The 15171-nt window shown below is 38.8% G+C and overlaps 1 protein-coding gene and 1 long non-coding RNA gene across 8 annotated transcripts in view; one reads left to right on the top strand and one right to left on the bottom strand.

Annotated features, from left to right (window-relative positions):
• Positions 1 to 1827, top strand: part of LOC108167057 (uncharacterized) — a 4764-nt gene extending 2937 nt beyond the window's left edge. The window contains exon 3 of the long non-coding RNA XR_001777460.1: positions 126 to 1827. This is a non-coding gene — a long non-coding RNA (uncharacterized LOC108167057). The remainder of the gene's footprint in view (positions 1 to 125) is intronic.
• An 8052-nt stretch (positions 1828 to 9879) lies between these two features.
• Positions 9880 to 15171, bottom strand: part of pde1cb (phosphodiesterase 1C, calmodulin-dependent b) — a 107179-nt gene continuing 101887 nt past the window's right edge. For all 7 annotated transcript variants that reach the window (XM_008434500.2, XM_008434501.2, XM_008434502.2 and 4 more), the window contains 4 exons: positions 14963 to 15138; positions 13917 to 14150; positions 13685 to 13747; positions 9880 to 13444 (listed from right to left, as the gene is read on the bottom strand). In XM_008434500.2, coding sequence (XP_008432722.1) covers positions 13428 to 13444; positions 13685 to 13747; positions 13917 to 14150; positions 14963 to 15138 — 490 coding nt within the window. In that variant the 3' untranslated portion in view covers positions 9880 to 13427. The remainder of the gene's footprint in view (positions 13445 to 13684; positions 13748 to 13916; positions 14151 to 14962; positions 15139 to 15171) is intronic.

The following is a 15171-nucleotide window of genomic DNA, read 5'->3' as shown; positions in this document are numbered from 1 at the left end:
AGATACATGCTGAAGAGTCAAACTCCCCATCTCAGACTAATCAGTTGACTGCACTAATTGCAAATGCAAATATGCAAATTTATATTAATTAATTACTCCACTAATTAGTTCTCTTGTCTTTTCAGGTAATAAATCATGGTGTGGTTGAGAGAGGAAGAGAGAAAGCGACAGGACTGTGATCTTTTGTCTGCTAAAATCCTCGTCTCAGCTCCGGTTCTGATCCGGCGATGCTTTTACGGACAGATTTCATCAAGCTGTCATCCGCAGAGACTTCTTTGCTTAACTTTCTTTTTTTTATCACACCTCCAGCTTTGCTTAATTATTGCATTTGATATTTCACATGTTGTACTTGAAAGGTGGAAGCATTGTAATTTGGAAGGTATAACAAATAGCAGAGGTTGGTAAATCAGGGAGCCCGGCTGACAGTTCTTGCCTGTCAGCTTTTTTAATTATCACATTATCAGCTTTTATAGGCACAGTGCGCGGTGCAGAGCTGCAAATGAAGGCGCCACACGTTGCACGCTGAGTCGAAAGCATTTCTCAATTGATGTCAGCAGTTAGAAAGGATCCGTGTCTGGATGATGAGTGCGAGGTGATGTGGTTAAGAGGATGGTAATGGTGTGGTTATACAACAGGATCCTGTCCAACGTTTAATTTAGAGTCACATCTCGTGGGTTAGTTCTCTTTCAGAACTAATATACGAAGCAACTCTAAGTAACACCGACTCCGTAATGAGCCCTGCGACAACTCTCGCTATTTATATTACACCGCCTTCAACTGAGCTCCGTGTACAATTAACTAAATGCCAAACACAGAAGCTAAATGAGGAAGTGCTTACGTTGTGCCACATACAAGTGGAAGCCATTTATTTTGAGTACTTGTGGATACCCAAATGAACACTTCAGTTGTTGTCAATAATAATTTTGTTGTCGTGGTATAAAGCYGTTTCCAAAATGATTTATTGTTTTTTTTTCCCCAACATCCATCACATGTTGTTTCCAAATCTCTGACAGTTTGTTTAAGGAATGCATCAAGTGTGTGTGTGTGTGTGTGTGGTATTTGTTCTCTTTATCTTCATGCAACCATTGATGAGTAAAAAAAACAAGAAAAAACAACAAAACTACAACAATGACAATAAAAAGCAAACGTTACTATCTGCTTAKATAGGATGTGGAAACCTGGAGATTCTGGAGAGGAAGCATGTTTCTGTCCATTAATTACCTTGCTTATTGCTTTACTGTAACATTTTCTGTACTGATAGCAGGATAACAATAACAATTTATATGTCTGTCACAAGATTGTTATTTTTAATAAAGGGGGAAAAAAAAGGCAATTTCAAGAAAACGTTTAGGAGAAAAAGCCTGAACATACTAGAAACAAAAGTAATCATTGCATTGGTTCATTACATTTGAACTTGGGAGTCAAAATATTTKAGCTTTTAGTGAAAGTTGTTGAAATTCTGACTTTTAACATCTCACTTGCAACAAGGTCACAATCCAACTTTGCAGGTTTKAATATTTAATGTGTTTTGACTGCAGCAGGAAGCATACTTTTGCCTTCTTCCAGTTTGCATCTCATGAATTTAGTTTCACACATGGTATTAGTTGAATCCATAAAACACTGCACAGGCCACTTTATTATGGGCACCTGCTTGATTGCTTGTTAACACAAATAGCAAGTCAGCCAATCACATGACAGCAACTTTAGATGTAGATCTAGATTTAGATCTCTAGACATCATGAAAACGACTTGCTGCAGTTGGAACTGGTGAAGAAAGAGGAAGCGACTTTGAATGTGGCAGGACTGATGGGACTGGACAGAGCCTGCTGACCCGCCAGAAACAAACTCTCAAATTTATTGGGAGTTGTAGAAAAGCAAACAAAAAGCAATAAAATATCGTATGATTTGCAGTTCACATGGACTCTGAGCTTACTCTAAATGTTTCATGTTTGAGAGTTGGGTGTAATTTCAGTGTAATACGCATTTCTCAAAATGTGTATTTCAATGTGACACCTGTTTACTATGACTATCATACGGCATCATTGTTATTCATGAAAACCATTGAGTAATGTGGCTCATATACTTCTATTTCTTATGTATTACAATTACTGCACACGTTTTTTTTTTTGTTTTTTTTAGGCGAAAATGGCGTGTTTGTTTGAATATGTGTACGAATTCCTTTACTGCGAGGTTGAGATATGTTAAAACAGCTTTTATTAGTTATGAGAACTGAAATATGTCCACATCCTTGAGTCTAGAGTTAAATAATTTTTTGGGAGAATCCTTTGTTTGGGATAAGTTTCTTGTTGGTTTCAATCGTTCTCCCACCAGCCAGTTCCTCACATGCAGGCTGGTGGACGTGCAAAGGAGAGCTGTGGATTGAGGGACTGATTACCAGAGGCCAAGTCCTAGACTGGTGTCCTCCAGCTGTGCTTTTCTACCCAATTAGAGCCTCCATATGCTGCCCCACTCAGCTGCTGAGTGTCTGCACCTCCCACCCACACAGGTGGAGCATTGTCTGCTCCTTTTTGTGTATTTTGCGTGTGTTTTATACGGTGGTCTTGCTAATGCAAACACTCTAGAGACAGGTGAAGGGATTTTCTCCAATGTCCACTCAGCTTGGTTTTCCCAAATGTCCAAAAACGTGTAACGCAATATGTCTCTGTAAGATCTATTTCCGTTCTGTGTGTGATGGCCCAACCGTGCAAAACTCCCAAGACTGTTTTCTCACACTTATATTTACTCCGGCTGTTGCCGCACCTTTGATAACAAGCAAACAGGTATTTAGGTGGGTGGCGCAGAAGTGCTAATAGTATTAAAATATGGGAGCATGAATAATGGATATGTTTGCGAAAATGTATAATGTAAAGATGTTAGTCCTGCTTTCAGACGGAGACGGGATGCAGACGTGAAGCGTTGCTGCAGGCGCCCGTTTCTCTTTCAAAGCACAATCTGTTCGCACTCGTTCAAAGTGCCTGTGACAATCTGTTGTGGAAGAATGCGACACTTCCATACACAAAGAGTGATAAGATAAATAAAAATGTGTCACATTTCATATTTAAGTGAGAATCACATCTTTACTCTTGTATAAGCACGGGAAGACAATGGATATGTGACGGTGTAAAAGACGTGAACCGCGATATCGATAAAAATCATGATTGATCATCATTTCTCCAAAATACACGAGACCCCGCGATGCAGCCCGCAGGTGTTGGATTATCTGCTTTTACTAATCTTTGAAGACAAAAAACAAAACAAAAAAAAAAAAACTTACAGCTGTCAATTTTTCCTTGAAGATGCTTTTTTTTTGTCATTTTTCTTACACATTAGATGGTAGCGCTGAATCCACTTTTTCAAATGCTGAGTTGATTGATCGGGCTGAGATTTTATTTTCTCRCATTATCAACACTGAGTGTTAATAGGAGCTCAGTTTATTCTCTTCCTCTTTCCTTTTATCTTAGACTTAGCTTGAAACTCTTAAATCRCTTTTGAAATACATCATGGCAATTCATTTTCTGTTTTTTTTTCTACTTTGTGTTTCAATGTCCTAAGAAACACTTGAAAACTAAAACACTGAACAAAGACTAGCCCTCTTAGAAACCGTTGTGGTTTTTTGTATTTATCTAGGGAAATAAACTATGCAAGCCACATGTGAAAAAGTAATTGCTCTCCTATCAGTKGTTTGCGACACGTGGTAATGAATATTTTACAGTGTTTTGCAGCAATTTTGACCTACTATTTTGTGTTGAACGGTTTTAATTCAACCATTGAGAGTTTAAGCATGAATGGCCACAGAATCAAACTTAAGTCTAGACTTTGACTAGGCCACTCCCAAAATCTTTTACTTGTGATCTTTGAGTCGTTCAGAAGCGGACTRAAGACTGGTATGATTTTGGACAAGGGTCCAAGAGAAAGAACTCCCACCTTCCAAAAGGATCTGTGTTTGGTTTATCAATCAGAACTTTTTCCCTACAGTTGCTGGGATCTCCAAATTATTGGACCTTAGTGTTTGTTTAGGTTTGCAGAGGTTTTCACTCTAGAACTGTCCCATGTTTCCAATTTTTTTTGCCATTCATGTGTGTTCTATGTTTTCTTTATTTGTGGACAGCAGCTCTAACAATGGATCATTTTAGTCCCAAAACCGTAGAAAGCTTCACCAGAGTGTTAGAAATGACCAACTTAGTTATTTGTCTGTTCTTGAATTTGTTTTTTTCTTTTAATCTGGAAGTGAAGTGATGTATTCTCTTTTCTGTCTTTCTGCCTGCTTCACATTGTCAGGCAGTATTTATTTGTGAAAATTCTTTATTTTTCTGGGCTCAATCAGTCACGGCTGTGAAAAAGTCTGTTGATTTATATAATCAACTCAGGGGGCAATTAAATTTTTACCCTAGATCCAGGTTGGTTTGGAAAGGGACTAGCCTCAATGAACTCAATAATAATTTAAACGTCGCAACTTGTTTGTAAAGGTGATCTTTGTCTGATATGAAAATTAGTTTGAACTGAAACATTTAAGTTAGGATAAAAGACAGAAACACTGAAAACAACCAGAATCTGTGAGAAAATCTGTGGTTTATCTCAGCACCGTAAAACTAACCTAGAATTATGTACAAACTGGAGGAATGAACTGTCGACCCTTTCAAGACCCAAAAGCCCTCAAAACGTCAGGWTGACTCTATTTTATTTGAACTACTTGAATCTTATTTGCTATAAAATTGTGAAAGTTAACATAACTTATTCAAACAATATTTTTGCAAAGCTTGTATTTCTTCTGCCTTCCTTACAAAATGATGTGTTTGTTTCCTGGTTTTTCCATAATGGTGCCAGAAAGCCTYGAGTCAGGCCACATTTATCCATCTCAGAAACACTGTAAGGGTTGCAACAAACATTTACTCTATTAATTAAAGGCCCTCRTTTGTATCTGCTTTAATCTGTGGCTGATTTATTGTTTTTCTAATGAAACTGACACACACAGTGAGTTTCAGCAACACATCATACAACATGTCTGTAACTGCTGAACGCCTGCCTGCAAATTTGCCACATAAACTTACAGTAATGTCAGCGCTCACAACTTGTTACGGCGCTAATCCAAGTGAGCTGCTGCCAGTTTTGCGGTCAGGGTCAGGATGCTGCTATCTCCCTAATCATCTCAGCCACAGAGTCGTTCAATGCAAATCTTTCACTGGAGACTTCGGGGAGCCCAATGCCCTCAGCGACTCGCATCATCTGCTGCGTGTCACAAGGCTGCAGCCATGATGGGCGTCTGTCCTGCCCCCTGTGCCCACCTGAGGGGGTTACAGTTGGCAGCCACCAATCYTCACCTGACAGCCTTCCAAAAAAAACTCTGAACCCCCCTCCTACACCCGTCCTGAAAAAAAACGAGCCACTTGGCTGCCAGCAGAAATAGCTTCTTCCTATTCGGAGGTCATCCCCAGTCAAGAGGAGGGAAGCTTGGCTCTTTAAGTGTTGGGCCGATTCCCAGACTCACAAGCAGCTCGAGCCGCAGGGCCCCTTTGCTTCTGGGCTCTCGATCAGTCACTCTAAATGCAGCTCTGTGCTCTTTCCAATGGATAGACAGGGTTTCATTTTTATTAAACAGCTTGATATGCAGTGTCTATGTTACACGCTGTATCAAGTGGCCGTGTGTGGTTAAGTGCCGACAACATGTTGGTTCTGCTTCAGTTAGGGGACAGTCTCCTAAGAGGCCACGTATAAGGGTGGGAAAGGGTGCGATGGTTTATTGATGCGCAGCTTCACGATCAATGTGTCGACAACGATATCAGATAAAAGAAATGAAACTCAGTTAAGAGGTTGCCTGAGATCACAACTTCACTACAGAAGCACATTTCATGAAACACAACAAGAGTTTTAAATACGATGCAAACTAAGCTGAAATTTGAACTAGGCTTTTGAAAACACAACTRATGAAAATATCAAAAGAGAGCTAAAGCAAAACAAAACACATYTAATGAAAACCGTAGCATAAAATATAACACAATAGCATTAAAAACAGATATAGGAGAGAATGTGGTCTCTTTTTTTTTCTTTTACCAAACAAGTTGGTCTTTGGATTTCTGTATCTTTCACAAGASTCCAACCCCATTGTTCAGTTTTTCAGATTTATTTCTTCCAGGCACATACATCATCAATATTAAAATGTGTTTCCAAAGCTAAAGCTTTTGTTTTTATTGTAAAACATAGCTAATATATATCTGCTGTATAATAGAGGCTGATGAGATTTGTGAAATAATAATTTTGCCTGATTCAGTTATTATAAATCTATTAGAGCAGTGGTTCTTCTAAACCTTTTTTGAGGTACCGAACCCCCCAGTTTCATATGCGCATTCACCGAACCCTTCTTATTTCTCCCCCCGCCGACACACAAAATACTTGGCGGTATTCTGATTTAGTAATGTAATTATATTAGCTGTGTAACCACCCCCACACCACTAGAGGCAGTAGCAACCCCGAAARGATGCGACTAAGGAGCAGATTTAGACTATAGAATTTGGTTAAAAAAAAAAACAGTGAGTTTTGCTGAAGTAAATAGACGCAAGTTCAAATCCATGCTGAGAGTGGAGCTCCTTCATTCAGGGCTCCTCCGCAGCTCTGATTGGCTAAGCAACGTAACCTGATCCTCTGCAGCAAGTGATGGCAAAGCGGGGCGTCATCACGACTTTACACAAATGTGTCTTTACCTCCGCGGCAGAGGCTCCGCCGAACCCCTGAGGTTCGATCGAACCCAGGTTAAGAACCACTGTATTAGAGGACAAGAGAGGAGAAAAGAGTGTTGCGCAATATAATGACACTTTAGTGAAACGCTAGTGGAAGATCTTCATCTTCGTTCTCCATGACCACCAGGTAGAATTTTGAGTATTTTGGAGAAAAATGACTGCAAACAGAAATCTGTTTATGTTTAAAGTCTTATTTTTTTTAAATAGTTCACAGCATCTCATTCCAGAAAACGGTCACAGTGAAATGTGTGATCAGATTATAACCAGACTGTCCAGATGAACTTTGCTGAACTGAAAAATCAACTTCTAAATGCAGAATTTCAGGATGTGAAATGAAACCAATTTTTACATTGTCTGCTTCTGTGGACATGTTTTTTTTTTTATAATGTGACAGATTTTTCTCTGTTGTTTTGTCATTTATTTTTGYTGTTTTTATGTCTTAAACATTTTCTAGAGTTTTGTTTTAACAATTATATTTTGTTTGTCTTTTACGGAAACAGTTTGTGTGCTTAGTAATTTTATATTTTTGCTCTAATAATATGATTTACTGAATGATTTAATGATTCAATTGAATAATTTTATAAATCAGTTACAAAAAAAAAATCTGTTTCAGTATTCAGAAATGAATAATTGACATGATAGGTGATGCTAAAGTAAATATTTTTGTCACAAATATATATTTCATTTTTGCACATTAAACACATTTTTTYATTGAAAAAAATGAGAATCTGTAACTGTATGACATCTGAGGTATCACGTATCAACATTGGGATCACCTGAACCCAAGGTTGATGCACTTTAAAGCTGCAGCTAAAAAYTAGGATTATTTCATTTAATATTTATCCCACAACTCTTCCYAACTTAAAATAATTTTATGWTTTTTAAATATGGACATATTTTTTTCTCTGAATTATTTATTTCTCTCTTATTGCAATTTTATTACATTTTTTTCAGCTTTTGCAAATGGCAATTTAGAATCCGGGAAATGTTTTTAGCAGTTTATAGAATATAACAAAATAGATCATTTCACTCAAGATATAGTTCAAATGAGAATATCAAAAACTTTTGCAGTCCTCATTTCACATTTTTTTCCAGAGTGATGTAATTATAAACTCCAGCTGGTGTGTGCTGCTGGACAAGATACAAGTTTTAGCCCAGGTTGTGTCACGCTGCTTCTGTTTGGCGCCCTCAGAGCAAATCTCTCTGCAGGTGTGGCTGATTTCTTTTAAATGGGAGAAAAAGCAAACTGATTAGCAGGTYCAGGTAAGATCTGTGCAGCTATTTTTCTTTCTCCCCGCCAGTGGCTGTGTAATTAAATCACACGAAGCGAGTCTCAAGGAGCAGCTTAATGAAGGGACAAGCTGGTGAATGCCTCCACACCGTCCTCCCCCTCACGTCCTCCTACTCTACCTCCAATAAGCAGCACTGGAGCTCGGCCCAAGCCTGGGACATCAGGCTGGGTGGAGCATGGACACACACACACACACACACACACACGCACACACACACACACGCAAGGACCTTGTTTAATGCTGCTTAATGTACTTATACATCACTTTGTTTGACATCTAAGAAAGAATACAGGGGATCTAAACATACAAGTTGTACTTTCTAGGTTTAAAAACTCCTGACTTACAGCACACACACACACACACACAAATACACAAAGCCGGAGAAAGATTGACAAAATGATGTAGCAGACTCCACAGGACACATTTTCTATCCAGCCACCCTTGACTGGAGTTAATACAGCAAAGAAACTCATTTACACATTTTACTACCAAGTGGATTTAATTGAGCAACGACACAACCCCCCCCCCCCCAAAAAAAAAAAAACAGCAGCTCTGTAAATCAACAGTGAGCCAAAAGAACAAAGAAATCCGACAAATCTTCCTTTACAGCTGCTCCAAATATCTCGCTAAGGCCAGAAAATAAGCATTAAAATCTCTTTAAAACACTGTTGATAGCTTTTGGTTACAGGCAGTCCCTGTTCACACTCCTGGCACTGGTCTTTTATGGCGAGGAACCTAATACAAGATTTCTGTTCTAGTGCAAACACAGTGGCCATAGGCACCGAGGAACAGCTGCCATATAATTGAATTAACATTCGCCTTCTGCTCCGGCACTCAGCGCTGTGCTGAGAAGTCATACGAAAACCTTCTCTGAGCTCCATCAACCTGCCCATGAATATGCATGCTGCTGGTGATAAATATGCGCTCTGTGTCTAATGTTTGTGGAGTTGCCTGCACAACGAATAAAGAGTTATACCGTGTAGACCGTCTTGGGGATTGACATGGTATATATCAAGTTGGTTGATCTTTCTTTCTTTTTACCGCCACAGACCCCCTGAGGATGAGAGCCGTGATACCTCAGATGTTTCAATGAGATTTAAAGTCTAACAGAGACATCTAGTGGACACGCGCTTTGTTCTAGTAGTAGCACAATGTCTCACMGAGTTTTAGAGATTTTCTAACTTTGCTCACCATCCTCCTGGTTATTAGTTGTAGGAGATATTGGTGTATAAATACAGCTCTGCAAAACACATAATAGCCCACTGCACTGAACCCCATTGAAAACGTCGAGGTTGTTCCACCAAATATTCATTTCTGAACTCTTCCTGAAGAGTTAAAACATTAAGTTTCTAAATAAGTATGTACTTGTTTTCTTTGCGTTATTTGACGTCTGAAAGCTCTGCATCTTTTTYGTGATTTTGACCATTTCTCATTTTCTGCAAATAAAAACTAAATGTTTGCTTGGCATTTTGAAGACGGTCAGTAATTCATAGAATAAAAGAACAATGTTCATTTCACTCAAACATACACCTGTAWAGAGCAAAATCACATGAACTGATCATTTCAAGCGTGACGTAGTGCAATAAACTGAAAACTCACCAGTTTCTGCAATAAATCTATTTGGGTTTTGAATTAATATACTGAAAACAAAAACTTTTCAGTGAAATTCTCTCATTGTTGTGAACAGGTAGTGATGCCAGGAAAAGCCTAGGCATTATTACAGCTTAGGCATTTTTGTTTAGTGTTATGTGCATCTGTTGTATTAATGGACTAGAAGTTGAAATCTATACAATTTAAAATCTCACATTTTCTAGGTTGTAGTGYAGAGGTGCAGAAATGAAGACAGGCACACATGATCTGAGCCCTTTGAGTTCAGATTTATTGATACGGCTGTGCAGTCACAGAGCATGGTGGCACACACGGCCGCCTGGCCAGCATGGGACAGTGACACACACATGCACGTGCGCTCACACGCACTCGCACTCGCACTCACACTCACACTCACACACACACACACACACACACACACACGCTCCTGGTCATTCTGTCCACTCAAGAGAGGCAGAGGACGATTATTGCCAGCTTTAAAACAATTCAACTTCTGTACGCTGACATGTTGCAGCTGGGATCTTCAGTTATGATTATTGTGTTGCTACAGTTTTATGAACCAAAACAGATCAACGTCGTCAGTTAATTGGGTTATCTAAAACACGTCGCTGTTGTATCTTAAATGAGTTGTTTGGCCAGATTTACGCAGTCCACTGCACCTCTTTGTTTAATCCTCTCTCTCACAGCCACTCATCTAATCACACTCATCGACAGAGCAGGTCACAGTGAGATCAGAAATGCACGTTAAGTATTTTTGCAGCACACACACACGCGCTACATCCATCTATTCTCAGTCATTAGATCACTGGTTGCTGAGATCAGTCGTTACAGAGACAAAACAGGGAAACAAAGCATTAAACAGACCGTTTGATTGTAACCAGAACAAAACACCATATTAAGAAGTCTTTACAGATCAGCAATACAGCTATGTTCCTATGGTGGTCGGTATAAAGTCCTGTTAAATGTTTATATATTATAGGCTATCACAGTAGCTAGAAGAACGTAGAGCAAAAACTACAAGTCTGTACATGTGTTGGTCTCTTGGTCCAGAAARGATATTCTGCTTTACCAAGYGTCAGGCAGCCTATTACAATTATGTTTTTATTTCTAATATTTAAAGATTGTTGCAAGTTACGTTAACAGTTTCAAATTATTATTATTTTTATTCTGACTTCAGCGCTGGTGAAGAAAAACAAGATTGACAAACGCACAGGGGAGACAAGAGAATAAACAAAAAGGACTGATAAAAAGGCGCAAACAGTCGAATAAAACTAAAAAACAGACACTACGCCACGCCGCCTAGCTATAAAATAGACTTCTCTGAATGAAGTGAGCAAAATATAGCGCAATATCTAGCTTTAAAAATACTATATTCTGCAACATTTATCTTTAAAAACAGGATCGTCTCAGCCGAATCCCTAAGTGTGAAAAATTGTAAGGAGAACTCGACTGGCGGTTCGGCCGCGCCGGGATCAGCGCGGGTTATAAYGACATCACTGAACGTGTTTACAGGTGTTACTTGTGACATGGAAAGTACAGGTAGAGGCACACATTCAGCCAGCTGGCTTGCTAACCACTGACTGCATCTTTTCGATGGAAAGTAGCATATGGTTTCAGTGCATGAGAAACTGCTGTAACCCATTAGAAGCTGGTTATAAAAAGAAAAAAAACAACTACATGGATACAAAAACAATCCTTCCCTCACTTTTTATACATAMTTTCTTTAAGTGTTCAATCCTCTAAAATGTTTGGATACAACCATGTGGTGCAATATAATATACAAAGGTACCTTCTAAAGCTTAAACTTCACACAGTAAACGTGGTTAATGTCATAGAAAAAAAAACATTGAGGTTTAAGGAAAATAATGTCCATCACTTAGCAAATACTGCCCAGATGTGTCTTTTCTTTTTCTGCAAATTAATGTGCTGAGCACAGTGCATTACAAAGGTACCGACTTAAACTTTGTCACATTTTGTTGCGTTACAACTACAAACTTCAATGTACTACAAAGGAATTTTATATGATATAGAGAATTATTTTTGAAGTGGAGAGAAGAGCATCATGCTTTGGGGTGACTTCTGTTCAGCAGCAAAWGGGAAGCTACTCAGAGGTGATGAGAACATGAGTTGAGCCTAATGCTCTTGATTTAATCTCAGTGAGTTGCTGTCATAGCAGCCAATGGTGGCTGTACAAAATAGCGATTCGGGGCAGGATTTATGTGCCCAGTTTTCAGAAAATGTTGAAAAATAGTTCTCTTCACAGCTATGCATTACTCTGTCRCAACAAATCCAAACAAAACAAATAAAAGTTTGTGGTTCCAACACGACGTAAAGTGGAAACCTTACACAAATCATAAATACCTTTGCTAGGCACTGCATAAAGTGAAAACTGACCCACATGTCCAATATGGTACATATGCAAAAGTGCGCAATAAGTACATCTTTTATATACAGCATCACAGGCCTTGAAATCCTGGCAAAGAGAAGCAGATACGCTTTGGATTCGCAGCCTCAGATGCGTCGCAAGAGCGTGAAAGTTTCGGCAGCCTAAGTGGCGTACGGGCGCACTGTAAACACGCTGATTGAATGTCACACCAGCGACCAAGAAGGGGGAGCTGTTTTGACACAAAACTACTCTGCAGAACAAAAGCAAAAATGAACACTGAAAAAAAAAAAAAAAGATTTAGCAACAATGTTGAGCTCTTGCTACAGCTTCAAAACACATCAGAAGGCATCAAGTAAACACACAATGTGACAATATTAGACACATGTAGTGCATAAATTGTACAGGAAATTAATGCAAAACAAATGTATTTTCAAAAAGATAAACAAAAACATTGTATTTACAAAAAAAAAAACTCAAATGCATCTGCGCGTGTGATATGTTAAAATTGCAAAAAGCTGCTTTCTAATTTTTGGACTTTTTTTTTTCCTTCTTTTTTTCACTAATATTTTACATTTTATCTCAAAAATATTTCCCTCACTGGATGGCTGATGGATTTATGTTCCATATTCAACCATTAATAAACGTTTAATATATGTACAGAAAAGAAAAACAGAAAAAAAATGAAACCATTTGCACCTGGCTGTAAGGAATACAAACGCATTTAAGTTGCAAAAAAAGTTAAAGTAAACATACAAAATATTTTATTTTTGTGGCTTTAGCAACCATAAGGAGCACTCAAAAGGAAAATTGTTTTCTAAGTTAGTCTAGATTTATTTAAGGAGCACAGGTCTTCAGTAGTGCTGAAGACATATAATATACATGCAGTATAGGCGTTGTAGAAGTCCCTCTAGATATGCATCTATTCTGCATATGTGGTAGTAAGTCGCAACAAATCTCTTAACTCCCATCTCCCAACAAATAAATCTAATATAGATGTATCCAGAATGTGGAAGTGGGAYTTTTAAAACAGCTACAAGAGTTGGGTTTTTAAAAAATGCGATAAAAAGGAAAATAAAAGAACGCTGCCCAAACTATCACAAAAACAAACTAGTTTGCCAGTGGTGACACCGTTATAATAGCCACTGGATGGAAACAAACCTCTTCATTATTATTATTTATTTATTTTTAATTATTAAAAAAAGCAGGAAAGGAGGAATAATGCACCTGACTGTTTATAAATGGTGAAAACACTATACATGTGATAGAAGCTGTTAAAATGCAAAGACATGAAGAAAAAAAAAGGAAGCAAATGTGTCAGTTTTTCAGTCTGTAGAGGGCAGCAAAGTCCAACTTCAACCGTTAAACAGCGACAGGGCTGAATCGGTGTCGCCATGGCGCTCCTCTGCTCTGTTATTCCATCGCTGCCTCTGTTTGGATGCAACAGGATACGTACTTTAGACATTTTGAAAACAAGTTTTACCAAAGTCGTCATTTGTACATCAATCATTGCGACGACTCCYTAGTTTGCTGTCTAGATATTTTATTTTGTATCTCGTTCATACCTTCAGGCACATAAACATCTGTTTTTCTTTGAATGTTTCATTAGATCTTTATGACAGCCACTTTGGCATTCTGTCAATAATTCATAATTGTCATCTTACACCCACCACTTATTCCTTTGTTCTTGTTTTCTTCACCATCAGGAGATTCAGCCCCCTCTGACAACTCACCTGAAAAGCCAAAATACCAGTTTTACTTATGAAACTGACATATATATATATATATACTCCCAGAACGATCAAAAGACCTGTGCATCTTTTAACACAAGACCAGTTTGTATGTCAGATCATGATGTTGAAGTTTTCTCTCCAGTGGAATTAGAAAGTCCAGCTGACGTACCGTTCTGCAGCAGGGGACTCAGGTGTGACGTGTTCCCAGGGGGGTTCGCCTGCTTCGGTTCCCCTGTGTTTCCATCTGGTGACCTGCTGACCTCTGCTGACTCCGGCACCTTGCTGTCTGACTCGTTCTCCTTCTGTTCAGGGTATCCAGACTCTGCCTGGACCTCCTGCGGTTCCATAGCCTCCTCCTGCTGAGCTCTCTCTTCTGCCTCCTTTTTAGCTCTCTCTTCCGCTTCTGGAGTCACATGAGAGATTAAGGTTGTTTGGCAAAGTGGAGCCTCCATCAATCAGCTAATATTGACTTAATTTAAGTGTTTTTTTCTGGTTCAGACTCCATACAAAGCAAGATCTTAAAATCTTCTGAAGTTAAAACAACCATTTACACTTTTGACCACTTGAGGGCAGCCAAAACTTGCTTTCAAGAGAACGTTACTGTTCAGCACTCAGAAAGGAGAGCTGGGCCTCTTTTGGCTCATATTTACATTTCACCAGCAGAAAAAGCTTTGCGAATGAGAGGTGCAACATTTTCAACAACCAAGTTGTCCAGTTCTTCCACATTAAACACTTAAGAGCACTAAGACTTAAATGGCTCAGAACAAAGACTCTATGTACAACGATTTMATTTGATTTGGCCTGATCAGCTTAGCAAACCTTTGCATCTTAGCCCATTAATTAGCTTAAGACAGACTTCAGAATGTTTTGCTGATTWACTCCTTTCAGTCAATTATCACAGCCTTTTCACTTTGTTCTTAGTGCCAACAAACCRAAAAGTGCCAAACTCCTTACAACGCTCGCTAGAACGTCTGCCAACTTAGTTTGTTTACACTACCTGCTGCACAAAAAAACCACAACAAAAAAACAAAAGTGAGAAATAATGGCCTACCCGGGAGGGAGGTAAACATCTGAGTAAAACTAAATTAAACTTCGCTTCAAGCTAAAAGCAGTTTATCTTTATATACCATTTTTTCCTCACTATCAGAAATGCTGCAGTTTTTATAGCTTTATATGTTTTGCTGCAAATGACGAACTGTGAAGGTTAAACCGTACCTTTGGTAGCCTGAGCTTTCCATCTTTCCCTGTTCTGATAAACTTCCTCATTCCACAAAGCCTTGAAGTTTTTAATGTCCACCGTCAGAAGGGAGCTCTGGCCAGACGAGCTGCTGTCAGATCCTATGCTCTTCACACTGTGCCTCTTGGTTTCATCTGAGCTAATACTGTTCAGACTGAAAAGAAAATACAGTAAAGATGAACAGTAA

Source organism: Poecilia reticulata, linkage group LG17 (assembly GCF_000633615.1).
Source record: "Poecilia reticulata strain Guanapo linkage group LG17, Guppy_female_1.0+MT, whole genome shotgun sequence".
NCBI classification, from domain to species: Eukaryota; Metazoa; Chordata; class Actinopteri; order Cyprinodontiformes; family Poeciliidae; genus Poecilia; species Poecilia reticulata.
The sequence above is the reverse complement of the archived record's forward strand: the minus strand, read 5'-3'. Positions and strand labels throughout refer to the sequence as shown.